Here is an 18,702-nt window from a genome sequence, read left to right on the forward strand (position 1 = left end):
CTTAAGATCTCCTTTGCAAAAATGTCAAAATTCATAATTAATTCAGACTATTTTGAGAAGTGGCTACAGCGTCTCAAGATGGACAAATAGTACTATTGCTGCTTTTTTCAAGCTTAGTTCTTTTAAGGGAGTATGCGAGCACACCCGTGGACAGAGGTCCTACCTTTTCCTCGTATTCCCCCGGCTGGTTGGTAATCATGACACCCCCACTGCCTCTGGGGAAGGTGGCCTTGCAGTTGGTTAACCACTGTGGGACAGGAAAGGGGGAGTTATTGTAACATCATATTCTGAATTGCACGAGGAGTTGATGAAACATTGGTACTTCAATCAATCAAATCAATCAAAGGTATAAAGCCCTCAACACCAACAATTGTCACAAAAGTAACTCAGGGATGCGGTAAATCAGTTTTTTTTTTTTAAGTAACTCAGGTTTTAAAAAAGTAACTCAGACAAAGAGAAAGCGGAAGTGGCAAGTAAAAACTTGTTAGCAGGAAGAAACCCTGAGAGTAACCAGACACAGAGTTCATCCTCTTCGGGCTGTACCAAGGTGACTTTGGTAACCGGGTGTATTTAAAACATGTAGTAACAGCAACTCATGTATCAGGGCTTACAGCTATGGCTGCTTCTTTCCTGTTGTTGTAAGTGTCCAGATATTCTTGGAGTTCCAGTACACTAAATTTAATCTTCTCCAGGAGCCCATAGGAGATGATCTGGGGAATGGAAACCATTTTGTTTTATACTTGGGGTGACCAAAAGAGTGGTCTAATGACACATTGTTATTGTTTGATAAGATTGTACATGAGAAAATCGTACATCAGCAAAAAATATACACAATACATACAGTACACACGTAATATAAAAAACATGGGCATTGCATTACACTACTAATTATAAAACTGAAGTATAGAAGTGAATTAATTGCTGATCTACCAAAATACCATAAGTTACACCCATTACACATGAATAGAATATAAATTAGTAAATGCTGATCTATTACTCACGGTGTCAGCGTCTACGAACAGCGTAGGACACTCGGAGCATGATATCAGCATCTGGGACGACCTGAGGAACTTGGAACCTATCCCTCGCAGGCCATCTCCTAGGTAACCCGCAGCATCGCAGGTTAGGGAGCAGAACTTGCTCTGAATACTCTGAAAAGCAAAAAAACGAACATATGTGGATCAATTGGTAGAGCATGGCGCATTTTGCAACGCCAAAATCAAAGATTTTTTTATAACTAACCCAAGATAGACCAACAATTTCCAATGGGCGCAAATTAATCATAGTGGGTAGAACAAGCAAGGTGGGAAGAGCCAAGCACGAGCTAGTGAGATCCCATTAGCATGTTCTACCATTTATTTGCATATTTCTGTTAGCACTGTGACAGCCTACTCTGAAGTGCACGTGTGCAATAACTCAATTCGCCCTTGCACTCCTAAAGAACGCAATTGTTTAGAAACTTGGCAACGGGTAAAGTCTACAAAACGCAGTCCACTGTTTTACAGATTTTATTTTTTGGAAACAGAAATGGAGATAAAATGTTTCAGCGATAAGAACATTCGCAGAATATCGGCCAAAATCGATCTTGCTGCATCTTCTCCCACTGCCGGCCACTGGGTTTGCTCTCATCACCATATTTGGTAGTGAGTGGAAACGCCAACCAGATGCTTCACATTTACATATCCAGTGAAATATCTGGCTCATTGTTCTATCTGTGCTAGAATGGTGGGTATGATTGCTGCTGGGGCCATCCATACAACAAAATGTAGGGGAGACCGAGGTTGGTTGTCACAGTGTTAATTAGTCCCAGTCTAAATGGTGCTGAGTAGTAATTTTAAGGTCAAAATGTGTGATTCATCCACCTGGTCAATTCATGTCAGCATGGCAAAACATTTAGGTGAGGGTAATTTCTGCATTTCCATAGGTGAAAGTAAAAAAATAAAGTATTTTCTTTGTAATTGTTTGAATTATGGGTGTATCGATGAACATTTATGTTTGTTGAAAATAGGAAATGATAAACATCTTAATTAGCATTCAGGGGGATGGTTGTCACATGGAATGTGGGGTTGGTTGTCACGATCATCTCCATTATAAGATTTTCGGGGGTTGGTGGTGGCTAATTCCACAGTAACGCTGAGACTCAGATTTCTTACTTAAAAATGTATGCCAAACAAAAAACATTGATTGCACAAGGAGTACTTATAACAATTTCCACTGAAAAATACAGTACAGTACGGGGTGAAAGTAGATTTAATTTCTTACCGGTATGGGACATCCAAGAACGCACACAATTTTTTTTATAGCCTAGGTTTAATTATAGAATTACATAGGCCTATACAATCCCTATTAATTTCATATATGATCTCTGTGGGCCTAGTAGCCTAGACCTAAAGATTTGTCATATCACTTTTAACACGCAATACCTTTTAACATACGTGGCGCGATGTGGGTTTCACGTTTGGAGAAGCAAATTTCCCCCATAAAAAAAATGCACATTTATGATGAATCATTCCATGCATCCTTATGTAAGACAGCCTACTATACGGATAATTATTTACTCTCTACACTTAATCCTTTCTCTACGCTTATATTTATTCACGCTTCGACCCTGCTCCTCATTCTCTTTTCATCCCTCCCATTTTTACCTCTTCTGTTTCACTTCTCTCCATTCTCAAGTAATATACAAGTGCTATATTGCCCCTCTACGCGACACTGGTCTTTTGTTCAGAACTAGAGCCATAACCACCGCAGCTTTTCTAAGATTAACAGTTGGAACAGAGTAATCTTGTTAGGGACTGTGGGGGTTGCATCCCAAATGCTATTTCCTACATAGTGCACTATATTTAACCAGGGCCCTCTATATAGGGAATGGGGTTCAATTTGGGACGTAGCCTATGATGGTCCAGTCATGTTAATCCCACTGTCCCTGCAGTAAGACATGGGTACATCTAAAAAGATACCCTGTTTCCTATGCATTCTACAGGGAATAATAGTCCACATCATCATTTCAATGATCAAATTCAAAAAAGAACAATGGCAACAGTAACAGGAGGTTGGGCCCGTTCCATTTGATCGACCAGCAGAAAAAACGAAGAACTTTCTAAACAGCATGCATTTAGAGAAGGGTACTCAACTTGTACTGCACGGACTCATATCACTGATTGGCTAAAATAAATGGATAATAAGATAGGAGCTGTATTGTTAGATTTCAGTGAAGCCTTTTATGTTATTGATCATACTTTGTTATTGATTTTACATCAATGGAAGCTACACAAACATCAGATATGGGTCTTTCTAAACATAAAATGTGCCAATTTGTAACATCAGGGTCAACATTTCAAAATGGTTTGATATACATTTAAATATTATTTTCCTGTAGCTTCACATGTGTAGTTGCAGGAAAAACAATGTAGATAGGCACAATGAGACCATAACTCCTAGCAACAAAACATCTACATGTCATTCAAAATGTCACCTGGGTACTAGGCATGACACTGCATGTTTCTTTGTCATGCCTAGTGCCCAGGTCTGTTTGTGCTTTGGTCAACTTCTCTATCATTTATAGCCATGCTAAACATTCCAGAAGAATGGAAAAGATTAACAGCATTTCTATATTTGTTTTATAGTTTATATAATAATTTAATACAATAATAATGGGTTCTGTCAACAAAATCATTGACAATAATAACCGAAAATGAAATAATTATAATCAGTAAACTCTGAAAACTAGACTTCACATTGTCTCCTCTGTCCTTGTTTCCTCCACTCCACGCCTCTCCTCGAAAGTGCATTGGAGCCCGAGGGGAGGAATGTTCCCTCCTCTCCCCTAATGTGCTTTGAAAGGGAGGTGAGAAATGGAGGAAACAAGGAGAGAGTCTCAATGGCATTTCCCTTCATCCCTCACGTCCTCACCTTCTTAAAACCCATTGGATAAGAAGGTGAGAGGGGAGGGACCTCTGACCTTCTCATCCATTGGGTTTTGAGAAGGAGACGAGAGGATGCAACAAATCAAGGAAATACAATTGAGATTCTCCAAGAACAGAGGAAGCAAGTATTTGACAGGTATTAGCTCCCTCTCCCTGTTTGACAGCTATATCTCCCTCCCTCTCTACCGCACCTTCTGTCGGTAGAGAGAATTAAGGCCGGTGTGATACAGCCCGGAATCGAACCATGGTCTGTAGGTTTCTTCGTAGATTCCTGCATTCCTAGGTAGTTTTTCCTATACACCGCACTTCTACATCTGCTTGCGGTTTTAGGCTGGGTTTCTGTATAAGCACTTCGTGACATCTGCTGATGTAAAAAGGGCTTTATAAATAAATCAGATTTTGATTTGATATTAAAAAAAAATTGACTGACTGACTAACTGAACTACCATAATACCCATGGCCTGTCCAGAAACAACCCACTAGCCACTACAGCCCAAAGTCTTGACACTTGTGGAAATCTAATAGGGATTGATGGATGGTGACATGGTGAGAGCTCCACCTTACCCTTTAATAGGCTTGGTAGAATTTTGTCCACTACAAGAAATGCTCACTGATACCCTAGCTTATAGAAAGACCCATATGGACAGTGCGGTATCCCTCAGGTCAGTTGCCTTGGGCTGTAAAATGACTATGTATGCTGATTGCACATTCTACACCGACTGCCAGTGAGCTCACAGAGACTCTTAGCAAGGAGTTACAGTCAGAGTCAGAATGGGTAATTAACAATAAACTGGTTTTCAATACATCTAAAACCAAAAGCATTGTATTTGGTTCAAAGAATTCTCTTAGACCTTAACTGGAGTTGTGCATAAAGGGTATTACCATTAAAGAAGTTGAAGAAGTAGTAACATTGAATGGTCAGTTATCGTGGTCAAATCATATTGACAAAGATGTTGAAGAGGGAGAGAGGAGGAGAGGTACAGTGGGGAGAACAAGTATTTGATACACTGCCGATTTTGCAGGTTTTCCTACTTACAAAGCATGTAGAGGTCTGTAATTTTTATCATAGGTACACTTCAACTGTGAGAGACGGAATCTAAAACAAAAATCCAGAAAATCACATTGTATGATTTTTAAGTAATTCATTTGCATTTTATTGCATGACATAAGTATTTGATCACCTACCAACCAGTAAGAATTCCGGCTCTCACAGACCTGTTCGTTTTTCTTTAAGAAGCCCTCCTGTTCTCCACTCATTACCTGTATTAACTGCACCTGTTTGAACTCGTTACCTGTATAAAAGACACCTGTCCACACACTCAATCAAACAGACTCCAACCTCTCCACAATGGCCAAGACCAGAGAGCTGTGTAAGGACATCAGGGATCAAATTGTAGACCTGCACAAGGCTGGGATGGGCTACAGGACAATAGGCAAGCAGCTTGGTGAGAAGGCAACAACTGTTGGCGCAATTATTAGAAAATGGAAGAAGTTCAAGATGACGGTCAATCACCCTCGGTCTGGGGCTCCATGCAAGATCTCACCTCGTGGGGCATCAATGATCATGAGGAAGGTGAGGGATCAGCCCAGAACTACACGGCAGGACCTGGTCAATGACCTGAAGAGAGCTGGGACCACAGTCTCAAAGAAAACCAATAGTAACACACTACGCCGTCATGGATTAAAATCCTGCAGTGCACGCAAGGTCCCTCTGCTCAAGCCAGCGCATGTCCAGGACCGTCTGAAGTTTGCCAATGACCATCTGGATTATCCAGAGGAGGAATGGGAGAAGGTCATGTGGTCTGATGAGACAAAAATAGAGCACCATCCCAACCGTGAAGCATGGAGGTGGAAACATCATTCTTTGGGGATGCTTTTCTGCAAAGGGGACAGGACGACTGCACCGTATTGAGGGGAGGATGGATGGGGCCATGTATCGCGAGATCTTGGCCAACAACCTCCTTCCCTAAGTAAGAGCATTGAAGATGGGTCATGGCTGGGTCTTCCAGCATGACAACGACCCGAAACACACAGCCAGGGCAACTAAGGAGTGGCTCCGTAAGAAGCATCTCAAGGTCCTGGAGTGGCCTAGCCAGTCTCCAGACCTGAACCCAATAGAAAATCTTTGGAGGGAGCTGAAAGTCCGTATTGCCCAGCGACAGCCCCGAAACCTGAAGGATCTGGAGAAGGTCTGTATGGAGGAGGAGTGGGCCAAAATCCCTGCTGCAGTGTGTACAAACCTGGTCAAGAACTACAGGAAACGTATGATCTCTGTAATTGCAAACAAAGGTTTCTGTACCAAATATTAAGTTCTGCTTTTCTGATGTATCAAATACTTATGTCATGCAATAAAATGCTAATTAATTACTTAAAAATCATACAATGTGATTTTCTGGATTTTTGTTTTAGATTCCGTCTCTCACAGTTGAAGTGTACCTATGATAAAAATTACAGACCTCTACATGCTTTGTAAGTAGGAAAACCTGCAAAATCGGCAGTGTATCAAATTCTTGTTCTCCCCACTGTACGTCCTATATAAAAAGAAGTCCTGCGTTTTTGACAAAGATCAACTGTAGTAGTTGTTGAGGCTTCGATCTTTGCCCATCTTGATTATTGTCCGGGTAATGGTCAGGTGCAGCAAACAAAGACCTAGCAAAGCTGAAGCTGGCTGAAAACAAAGCAGCACGCCTTGCCCTTGACTGCATACACAGAAATAATAACAACATGCATGATAGTCTTTCATGGATGAGGGTTCTTTTCAAATCGACCTTTATTTGTCACATGCGCCGAATACAACAAGTGTAGACCTTACCGTGAAATGCTTATTTTCAAGCCCTTAACCAACAGTGCAGATCAAGAAGAGTTATGAAAATATTTACCAAATAAAATAACAAATATATATAATTAAAATATATAAACACAACATAACAATAACGAGGCTATATACAGGGGGTACCGGTACAGAGTCAGTGTGCGGGGTACAGGTTTCGAGGTCATTTGTACATGTAGGTAGGGGTGAAGTGACTATGCATAGACAACAAACAGCAAGTAGCAGCAGTGTACAAAACAAATGGGGGGGGGGGGGGGGGGTCACCGTAATAGTCCGGTGTCCATTTGATTAATTGTTCAGCAGTCTTATGGCTTAGGGGGTAGAAGCTTTCAAGGAGCCTTTTAGACTAGGCGCTCTGGTACCGCTTCCCGTGAAGTAGCAGAGGAAACAGTCTGACTTGGGTGAGTGGAGTAAGAACATTTTATGAGCTTTCCTCTGACACCGCCTATTATATACAGTTGAAGTCGGAAGTTTACATACACCTTAGCCAAATACATGTAAACTCAGTTTTTCACAATTCCTGACATTTAATCCCAGTAAAAATTCCCTGTCTTAGGTCAGTTAGGATCACCACTTTATTTGAAGAATGTGAAATGTCAGAATGATAGTAGAGATAATTATTTATTTCAGCTTTTATTTCTTTCATCACATTCCCAGTGGGTCAGAAGTTTACATACACTCAATTAGTATTTGGTAGCATTGCATTTAAATTGTTTAACTTGGGTCAAACATTTCGGGTAGCCTTCCACAAGCTTCCCACAATAAGTTGGGTGAATTTTGGCTCATTCCTCCTGACAGAGCTGGTGTAACTCAGTCAGGTTTGTAGGCCTCCTTGCTCGCACACGCTTTTTCAGTTCTGCCCACAAATGTTCTATAGGATTGAGGTCAGGGCTTTGTGATGGCCACTCCAATACCTTGTCCTTAAGCCATTTTGCCACAACTTTGGAAGTATGCTTGGTGTCATTGTCCATTTGGAACAAGCTTTAAACTTCCTGACGTCTTGAGATGTTGCTTCAATATAGCCACATAATTTTCCTTCCTCATGTGCACTTCACAAAATAGATAGCATCCAGGCCCTCCGACAGCAAAGCACCCCCACAACATGATGCTGCCACCCCCGTGCTTCACGGTTGGGATGGTGTTCTTCGGCTTGCAAGCCTCCCCCTTTTTCCTCCAAACATAAACGATGGCCATTATGGCCAAACAGTTCTATTTTTGTTTCATCATACCAGAGGACATTTCTCTAAAAAGTACAATCTTTGTCCCCATGTGCAGTTGCAAACCATAATCTGGCTTTTTTATGGCGGTTTTGTCGATATAGGACTCATTTTACTGTGGATATAGATACTTTTGTACCTGTTTCCTCCAGCATCTTCACAAGGTATTTTGCTGTTCAGTCTCCTGAGGGGGTTAAAGGTTTTGTCGTGCCCTCTTCACGACTGTCTTGGTGTTTGGCCCATGATCGATCGTTGGTGATGTAGACATCAAGGAACTTGAAACTCTCGACCCGCTCCACTACAGCCCCATTGATGTTAATGGGGGCCTGTTCGGCCCGCTATTTTCCTGTAGTCCACGATTATCTCCTTAGTCTTGCTCACATTGAGGGAAAGGTTGTTGTCCTGGCACCAGACTGCCAGTTCTCTGACCTCCTCCCTATAGGATGTCTCATCGTTGTCGGTGATCAGGCCTACCACTGTGGTGTTGTCAGCAAACTTAATGATGGTGTTGGAGTCGTGTTTGGCCACGCAGTCGTGGGAGAACAGGGAGTACAGGAGGGGACTAAGTACACACCCCTGAGGGGCCCCCTGAGGATCAGCGTGGCAGACGTGTTTAATATCACCCTTAACACACGGGGTGTGGCCCGACAGTCAGTCCAGGATCCAGTTACAGAGGGAGGGCGTTAGTCCCAGGGTCCTTTGCTTAGTGATGAGCTTTGTGGGCACTATGGTGTTGAACGCTGAGCTGTAATCAATGAACAGCATTCTCACATAGGTGTTCCTTTTGTCCAGGTGGGAAAGGGCAGTGTGGAGTGCGATTGAGATTGCGTCATCTGTGGTTCTGTTGGGGCGGTATGCGAATTGCAGTGGGTCTAGGGTATCTGGGAGGATGCTGTTGATGTGAGCCATGACCAGCCTTTCAAAGAACTTCATGGCTACCGACGTGAGTGCTAAGAGTGCTAAGAGTCCCTGGGCAAATGAAGATCTGTGAAGTTATTTGGATTTTTACGAATTATCTTTGAAAGACAGGGTCCTGAAAAAGTGAGTTTGAATGAATATTGTCTTGGTGGATAGTGTGGTTTCCAGCTTATCATAAGGTACTCTACCTCAGGCGAGCAATACCTCAAGACTTCTTTAATATTAGACATCGCGGACCGGCTGTTATTGACAAAAAGACACCCCCCCCACCCCTCGTCTTACCAGAAGTAGCTTCTGTTCTGCCGGTGCATTGAAAATCCCTCCAGCTCTATATTGTCCGTGTAGTCGTTCAGCCACTACTCGGTGAAACATTGGATATTACAGTTCTTTATGTCCCGTTGGTAGGATAATCGTAGGTCATCCATTTTTATTTTCCAATGATTGCAATGTTAGCAAGTAGAATTGATGGCAATGGGAGTTTACTCGCTCGCCTACGGATTCTCAAAAGGCAGCCTGATCCGCGTCCTCTTTTCCTCCGTCTTTTCTTCATGCAAATGATGTGAATCTGGGCCTGTTCCAAAGAGAGCAGTATATCTTTCTCGTCGGACTCGTTAAAGAAAAAAAGCTTCTTTCACTCCGTGGTGAGTAATCCCAGTTTTGATGTCCAGAATTTATTTTCGGTCATAAGAGACGAAAGCAGCAACATTATGTGCAAAATACGTTTTTAAAATACGTTACAAACAACGTATAGCACAATTTATTACAAGCATGTAAAACGTCAGCCATCCTCCTCCGCGCCATTTTTCGAGTCTTTTTAAGAAACATTTGTGTGTTGAAAATGCCTAACCACTTTATAATCTATTTGCATAGACTTCAAACAGACCAGACACACCACAATGTGTTTCTTCAAGGTACCAAACCCCCCAAAAAGATGTAATGCATGGCTCAGTTATGTATAGAGCCATGCCATCGTGCAAAGCTCTGCCACCAGAGGTTACTCAGGTAAAAAGCATGTTTGGCTTTAAAAAACATCTTGTATCACACGTCCCTCCTCTTTCTAAAGATCTAATTTAACTGTACTGTATATAAGAATATGTACATATGATTAGTTGTTGTTTCTGTGTCTTTACTGAGTTAGTTCATATAAGGAAATCAGTCAATTTAAATATATTCATTCGGCCCTAATCTATGTATTTCACATGACTGGGAAAACAGATATGCATCTGTTGGTAGGGGCGTGGATCAGAAAACCAGTGTGACCACTATTTGCCTCATGCAGCGCGACACATCTCCTTTGAATAGAGTTGGTCAGGCTGTTGATTGTGGCCTGTGGAATGTTGTCCCACTCCTCTTCAATGGCTGTGAGAAGTTGCTGGATGCTGGCGGGAACGGGAACATGCTGTCGTACACGTCGATCACATCCCAAACACACTCAATGGGTGAGTATGCAGGCCATGGAAGAACAGACATTTTGCGTTTGGAAAGTTTCTGGGATTTTTTATTTCATCTCCTGAAACCAACATTTGACATGTTGTGTTTATATTTTTGTTCAATGTATCACCCTTATTTTTGTATTTTGAATTTAATGTAATATCAAATGTTGTTCTTGTCTATTACTGTTCTGTACTTTATGTATTTGTGTGTTTTATGTGGACCATAGGAAGAGTAGCTTCTGCATGTTCAATAGCTAAATGGGGATCCTAAAAAAGGAAACAGTGTAATGACATACAGTGCATTTGTAAAGTATTCAGACCCCTTGACTTTTTCCACATTTTGTTATGTTACAGCCTTATTCTAAAATGGATTAAATCATTTTTCCACCTCATCAATCTACACACAATACACCATAATTTGCAAATAGATAAATATGAAATATTACATTTACATAAGCATTCAGACCCTTTACTCAGTACTTTGTTGAAGCACCTTTGGCAGCGATTACAGCCTTGAGTCTTCTTGGGTATGACGCAACAAGCTTGGCACACTTGTATTTGGGGAGTTTCTCCTGTTCTTCTCTGCAGATCCTCTCAAGCTCTGTCAGGTTGGATGGGGAGTGTTGCTCCACAGCTATTTTCAGGTCTCTCCAGAGATGTACGATCGAGTTCAAGTCCAGGCTCTGGCTGGGCCACTCAAGGACATTCAGAGACTTGTCCCGAAGCCACTCCTGCGTTGTCTTGACTGTGTGCTTAGGGTCTTTGTCCTGTTGGAAGGTGAACCTTCCTGAGCAAGTTTTCATCAAGGATCTTAGTACTTTGCTCCGTTCATCTTTCCCTCAATCCTGACTAGTTTCCCAGTTCCTGCCGCTGAAAGAATTCCCCACAGCATGATTCTTCCACCACCATGCTTCACCGTAGGGATGGTGCCAGGTTTCCTCCACTCAGGCCAAAGAGTTTAATCTTGATTTTATCAGAACCGGGGAATCCTATAGGTGCCTTTTGGCAAACTCCAAACGGGCTGTCATGTGCTTTTTACTGAGGAGTGGCTTCCGTCTGGCCAATCTACCGTAAAGGCCTGATTGGTGGAGTGCTGCAGATATGGTTGTCATTCTGGAAGGTTCTCCAATCTCCACAGAGGAACTCCAGAGCTCTGTCAGAGTGACCATCGGGTTCTTGGTCACCTCCCTGACCAAGGCCCTTCTCCCCAGATTACTCAGTATGTCTGGGCGGCCAGCTCTAGGAAGAGTCTTGGTGGTTCCAAACTTCTCCCTTCTAAGAATGATGGAGGCCACTGTGTTCTTGGGGGCCTTCAATGCTGCAGAATTCTTTTGGTACCCTTCCCCAGATCTGTGCCTCGACACAATCCTGTCTCGGAGCTCTACGGACAATTCCACAGGTGTGTGTCTTTCCAACTCATGTCCAATCAATTGAATTTCCCAAAGGTGGACTCCAATCAAGTTGTAGAAACATCTCAAGGATGATCAATGGAAACAGGATGCACCTGAGCTCAATTTCGAGTCTTATGTCAATAAGGTATCTGTTTTTATTTTTATGTCTAAAAATCTGTTTTCACTACGTCATTATAGAGTATTGTGTGTAGATTGATGAGGAAACATGTTTATTTAATCCATTTTAGAATAAGGCTGTAACGTAACAAAACGTGGAAAAAGTAAAGAGGTCTGAATACTTTCCCGAATGCACTGTAGTCCGGTTTGACTGACATAGTATGGCAGATAGGACACTTAATTGCTGATTATAGACCCTGGTCAAAAGTAGTGCACTATACAGGGAATAGGTTGCCATTTGGGATACACCCGGTGTCTTTTGAGATGCAGACTGGGATCTGTATTACCAGGTCCTGACGCGGTACCGGAAGGTCTCTTTGGCTGTTACGATAGATTCAGATGGTTTACTAGTTTCAGCAACAACAAAAAATAAATATATCATTTTCAATGGAAGGAGACACGAAGCGACATTCGAAGATTTGACTGTTGGCAACTATAGTTGCGAATTTCAGGAACACAACTTTGTGATAACCAATCAGAAAAGGGAAGCTCTCGCTAGCCAGCTTTAACACTGTGCTCGATAGGCTACCACCAACAATGCTGTTTCACATGCTGTAAAACAGAAACACACAGGAGGGAGAGCACGGGTAGTGAGCAATGTGAATCCACCATCTACCTGGAAGAAGGAGAAGAAGACTTGGAAGGTGTAGATGGCGCAGGAGCCGTCTGAGTCGGACACCAGCTGGTTGATGTGCCTCCGCCACGCCTCGTCGGCGTCATCGCACACCGCCGGCTGGAACGCCGCCAGGATTGCCGAGAAGAAGGGTGACGGAGGAAGGGAAGAACGAGACTCCATCAGCTCGTCTCTCTCCTCCTCGCCGAGACTGGTGGGGTAAACCAGGCACACACATCCACCAGAACACACATGAAGAAATAGCAGCACTCCAAAACACTTTTCAGACCCTCATGCTGACCAGAACCATATTGTGCTGGCTTACATAATATTATTTTACCATTCAGTAGCATGAAAAGGGTATAAATACTGACAAAAGCACTATTGCAGGTTTGATTAGACTTTCATGATCACACTTTATGACCAATTCCATTACAATTAATAAGCATTTATTGGCCTAAAATGTATAAAGCACTATAAACACTTTCATTGACCACGTTTTCTTCTAACGGACCTGAACAGTGCTATGTACCTGGGCAGCGCGCTGAAGTCCAGGTCCAGTTCTCCTCGGTAGTCTCCCGGAGCCAGATTTTCCAGGCTGAAGCTGTCGCCGCTGCAGTCAAACCCCGGCAGGAGGTCACTGATGGACAGGTCATCCTCATGGATGTCCGTGTCCTCGTCTTCTACTGATACCTCAGCCTAGAGGGAAGAGAGGAAAGGAGGGAGGGACTTACTCGAAGGGCCGGCATCAGACGGTCAATATCAGGCTGTGTTCCAAGTGTCACCCTATTCCCTAGGTAGTGCACTACTTTGACTAGGGTTCATAGGGCTCTGGTCAGAAGTAGTGCACTATATAGGGAATAGGGTGCTATTTGGGAAGCAAACTCCGTGTCGTACTCCCAGCCAATTTGATCTATTCCAGTACTTCAAAACTGGCTGTAGGTACTTGAGGACAGGTTTGGGAAACACTGGTCTACGTAATTTAATAGAACACTGATGGTGTTCTACTAACGGAATCCAGTGAGTGACGGTAAATCACTGAGAGCACCTAAGTGTTAAAGCACTCCGTGAATCCATTGTTATTATATGCACACAAATATTCTTGATGATGTGCTTTTGGGGGAATATGCGTAATATTGCTTAAGGATGAGAATGACTCACAATTATGACACTTTCCTCCTAAAGGTAAGACATTTTTTGAAAGTACAGTATTAGGAATAAATGATAGGCACACTGACCTTTCCAATGGACAGAGATACTCTATGCTGTGTTTCACTTCACATTTGGTTATGTTTTCACGAGCACGTTCAAATTATGCCAATTGTTTCAGACACAGAAAGAGAACCACCTTGCTACCATACAACCACAAAACCCCAAGAACACAGCGATACTATTCCTCAAGAGATAGTATAGAATATAAATGGAAGCATTTGCAGCACCAACCAGCCCATGACCCAACACATTAGATAAAAGGTATTAGAAGATTTAGCTGTGACATGCAGCTAACCAGAAGCTGAAGACTAAAGACTGGGTCCTGCCATATCCTCTCTGGAGAAAATCTTGAAGATTCACAGAGAAATACACATAATACCTTATTGAGAAACATCAACACTTATCGCTAAAAATCGAACTGCGAAAGGATAGGATATAATTGTATTATTTGGCAGCATTGACAGGAGGAATAGGAGTGAGCGGGCGCCCATATCTCAGACACTCTGAAGTCCTTATTCACCCTCGGCATTGAATTCTCTGCCAGCGAGACCTCGAAACTGGACGTTCGGGTGTGCAGAGGGGGAAGAGGAGGGTCAGCGGCTGAGTTGTCAACGGTGTACAGAGAGTCCAGTTGATTGACCTCCTCGGTGGGGGAGAGATTCACAATCTGCAACGAGACAAAAGTACAGCTCAGAGTCCTCCTCCAGTCTAACTATCAGATCCGGGTTAAAATAGTATTTGCTTTCTTTCAAATATTTGGATTGAGCGATCGGGCGAGGTTTACACTTTCGGACTACTACCTTGGTTCCATGGCACCAGGCGAGCTCAATCGAGCTTGAAGTATTTGGAAGAAAACAAATACTACTTGAACCAGTGCCAGATGGGCGAGGTTTTCACTTTTGGGACTATTCCATTGGTTCCATGAACTTGATCGAGCTTGAAGTACTTGGAAGAAAACAAATACTACTTGAACCCAGATCTGCTAGTCAGGACATCATGCACAAGGCAACTGTTGTGAGAGCAGAGAAAACCATTTCACCATACATAAAGTACAAACAAAGTATTTGAGCAGAATTGTATGAGATAAGCACAGAGCAGCAGGACATGCCTCCTTGTTGTGTCCTAGCAATTGTAACCGTTTATACATGGTCAGATATGATTTAATCCCCCCAGTAGTTAAGGTTAAGATTGGGGGGGGGGGTAATCTGATCCTAGGTCTGTGGTTAGAGAGACGTACCACCTGGGAGTGACAGAGGATCTGGCTGGCGGTGATGGACTCTTCCTCTGAGGATTCCTCTGAGTCCTGGTGGGTGAACTGGCCTAGGCTGGGTGTGCTGCTGGACAGCTCACTGTCATCCAGGGGCACCATGTCACTCCTGTCCAGGCTATCCATGGAGCGTCTCCGCACGCCCCAGTTGAAGCTGTCCATCGTCTCCCCCTGCAAGGACGATACACACAGCTTTAAGAAACTAGACAACACAGAGCCAGATGCCTCACACATACACACTCACAGGGGTCTACGCACACACACACACACAAAGGGGTTTACACACAAGCACACACAGGGGTCCACGCACACACAAAGGGGTCTACACACCACACGCACACACACAGTGGTCTACACCCATGCACACACACACACAGGGGTCTACACCCACGTATGCACGTACGCACTCACACACGCACACAGAGGGGTTTACGCATACACACATGCACACAAGGGGTCTACACACATGCACGCACACACACAGTGGTCTACACCCACGCATATACGCGCACACACACACACACACACACAGTAACCAGCAGCCACAAATACTTGACCATGCAGTGCAAGGCAAGTCAAGGCTGATCTTCATGGGAGAGTTACCCAATGACAATGTCAACAGCCTCACTTATACCATTTCACACTACTGAGCGGAGGTGATTACAAGCCAAGCTGAGATGTACTACCCTAGCATGGTTACACATTCAACCACAGTTGCTGAAACCGTGCTGACGGACCATGTGAACAGAAAATATCCAAGACAGCACAGTACGGTTTGGCACAGTCACGTGAAACAGTGGTCTTTTAGTGCATCATAACATAAACTTTCCAATGGATCGGATCAAAATAGCCCTCTTAACGAAAAACAACTTGGGTTTGACTCCACTGGGAGCTTTTTGGACTTCCTAAAATATTGTGGAGTATTATCCCCCTGAGCCTAATAGCTTCAGTCTTGTTTCAGATCCTCCTGGGTGAAGTTTCCTCTAGGTACAGCTTCCCCTCCCCCAATCCTAACCATTACAGGGGAAAAATGCAAAACTGACCCAACATGCGTTTAGTGGCAACTTCATTCTACACCAGTTCAGATGCAAAAATGACTTTCCATCAGGTCACGATTCTGGAGAATGTCAGCCAATGTCCACATTCGAACCAGCCTCTTCAGGGGTGCATTTCATATGGCACCCTACTTTCTTATGAGCCCTGGTCAAAAGTAGTCCATTATAAAGGGAATAGGGTACCATTTGGAATACACCCAGGTCACCACATCAGGCAGGACAGATCCTGGACCTGTGGTGACTGACTAGCTTCATCATAGTTTACTTGTGGTGGAAAGCGAGGGCTAGCCTGGTCCCAGATCTGTTTGAGCCTGCCTGCAGTCCCAGCTAACAATTCTAGGGAGAGAGAATGTTTTTGTAATGTTACCCATAATGTTCCCCTGATGTTTGAGTGTCCAGTTTTCCATTAGTTAGGGGAACATTATATGCATGTTAGCAAAAACCTCCTGAGAACATATTAAGCATGTTTTGACGTTAGAGTTAGAACATTTCCTTATTGTCAAACAAAACTTACCCAGAACGTGGTTACCATGTTCTCAGAATAAAGATATGAATGTTCTAGACACGTTCCATGGGACGTTCCAAGAACATTCATGTGTCCAGTTTTATGAGGGTTAGGAGAATATTCCATCAAGGTCACACCAAACATACACAGAACATGGTTGCCATGTTCTCAGACTATAAAGATATGAATGTTCATGGGAACGTTGCAAGAACATTCCTGTGTCCAAGGACGTTTAAAACATAGGATGTTCTGTGTTTGGGATGTTCTCAGTCCACTGGTGCGACTAGTGATGTCCGGCCGCCTGATAACCTGCCCACTTGACCCCATACCCTCCTGCCTTCTCCTCACCAACTCTGTAGATCTTCTCCCATTCCCCACATCCCTGACCACTGGCTGCGTCCACTCTTACTTCAAGATGGCCAGAGTCGGTCCGCTCCTCAAGAAACCAACACTTGACCCCTCTGACGCTAAAAGCTACAGACCAGTATCCCTTCTTTTCTTTCCTAAACACTCTGACCAACTCTCTCGTTATCTCTATCGGAATAATCTTCTTGACCCTAACCAGTCAGGCTTCAAGGCGGCTCAATCAACTGAGACCGCTCTCCTCTGTGTCAAAGGCTCTCCGCTCTGCCAAAGCAGACTCTCTCCTCTGTTCTCATCCTCCTAGGTCTACCCGCTGCCTTCGACACCATGAACCATCAGATCCTCCTCTCTACCCTCTCAGGGTTGGGCTCACTCCTGGATTGCACCGTACCTGGACAGTCACTCCTACCAGGTGGCGTGGCGAGGATCTGTGTCTGCACCACGTGCTCTCACTACTGGTGTCCCCCAGGGCTCGGTTCTAGGCCCTCTCCTCTTTTCGAAGTCACCCGGCTCGGTCATATCCTCACATGGTCTCTCTTATCATTGCTATGCGGATGACACTCAACTACTCTTCTCCTCCGCCCCTTCTGACACCCAGGTGGCGACACGCATCTCTGCGTGCATGGTAGACATCTCAGCTTGGATGTCGGCCTGAAACCTCAAGTTCAACCTCGACAAAACGGAGCTGATCTTCCTCCCGGGAAAGGCCTGCTTGCTCCAAGACCTCTCCATCATGGTTGACAACTCCACGGTGTCCCCCTCCCAGAGTGCAAAGAACCTTGGCGTGACCCTGGACAACACTGTTGTTTTCTACAAATCAGTAACTCGCTCCTGCAGGTACATGCTCTACAACATCCATAGAGTACGACCTTTCCTCACACAGGAAACGGCGCAGGTCCTAATCCAGGCACTTGTCATCTCCCGTCTAGATTACTGCAACTCTCTTGGCTGGGCTCCCCGCTTGTGTCAAACCCGTGTAATTTATCCAGAACGCCGCAGCCCGCATGGTGTTCAACCTTCCTAAGTTCACCCACTCCTGCACACACTCCACTGGCTTCCAGTCGATGCTCGCATCATCTTCAAGACCCTGGTGCTTGCCTATAGAGCAGCAAGGGGAACTGCACCTCCTTACCTTCAGGCTATGCTCAAACCTTAAATCCCAACCCGAGTACTCCATTCCGCCACTTCTGGTCTCTTGGCCCTCCCATGGGAGGTCAGCTCCCGCTCAGCCCAGTCAAAGCTCTTCTATGTCCTAGTACCCCAATGGTGGAACAAGCTTCCCCCTAAAGTCAGGACAGCGGAGTCCCGGCCAATCTTTTGAAAATCGCATGAAATCTTACCTCTTTGAAGAGTATCGTAAATAACTCAGTGGCTCCGAACCCCCCCCCCCAAAATAAAAAATAAAATGCACTTGTCTTTTCCCACTAGCACTAACTTTGCTCATAAATGCTTTGTTGAGGGAAAATGTACTTGATATAATTGTGATGCGTTGTCTCACCTAGCTAAATTGTAAGTCGCTCTCGATAACAGCGTCTGCTAAATGACTCAAATTTGAAATGTAAAGTCATGGTCCCCTGGAGGTTTTTGTCTAGTTCCCGGGTTGTTCCGGTGACGTCCCCAAATACATTTTTAGGACATCCCCTGATGCTCCCAAAGAAATGTTCTCAGGAGAAAAAACATGTTTCTTTACACATCACCCCTTGTTACAGTTGCTGAGCAGATCAAGGTCCTGATTGATGAACCACTGATACATTCACAGCTCTTTTTCTGTTGGCTAGGTTAGGGACAAACACAA

General features: G+C 43.9%; 1 protein-coding gene across 7 annotated transcripts in view; it reads right to left on the minus strand.

Annotated features, from left to right (window-relative positions):
• The window catches only part of LOC139547551 (protein furry homolog), a 236,771-nt gene that overhangs the window by 13,648 nt on the left and 204,421 nt on the right, over positions 1 to 18,702 (minus strand). For 6 of the 7 annotated variants that reach the window (XM_071356440.1, XM_071356437.1, XM_071356435.1 and 3 more), the window contains exons 54-60: positions 14,955 to 15,155; positions 14,238 to 14,384; positions 13,038 to 13,204; positions 12,509 to 12,716; positions 1,002 to 1,151; positions 612 to 710; positions 164 to 247 (exon numbers count right to left, since the gene is read on the minus strand). In XM_071356440.1, coding sequence (XP_071212541.1) covers positions 164 to 247; positions 612 to 710; positions 1,002 to 1,151; positions 12,509 to 12,716; positions 13,038 to 13,204; positions 14,238 to 14,384; positions 14,955 to 15,155 — 1,056 coding nt within the window. The remainder of the gene's footprint in view (positions 1 to 163; positions 248 to 611; positions 711 to 1,001; positions 1,152 to 12,508; positions 12,717 to 13,037; positions 13,205 to 14,237; positions 14,385 to 14,954; positions 15,156 to 18,702) is intronic. The other variant, XM_071356436.1, reaches the window with a different exon arrangement.

This window comes from Salvelinus alpinus, chromosome 21, assembly GCF_045679555.1.
Source record: "Salvelinus alpinus chromosome 21, SLU_Salpinus.1, whole genome shotgun sequence".
Lineage (NCBI taxonomy): Eukaryota > Metazoa > Chordata > Actinopteri > Salmoniformes > Salmonidae > Salvelinus > Salvelinus alpinus.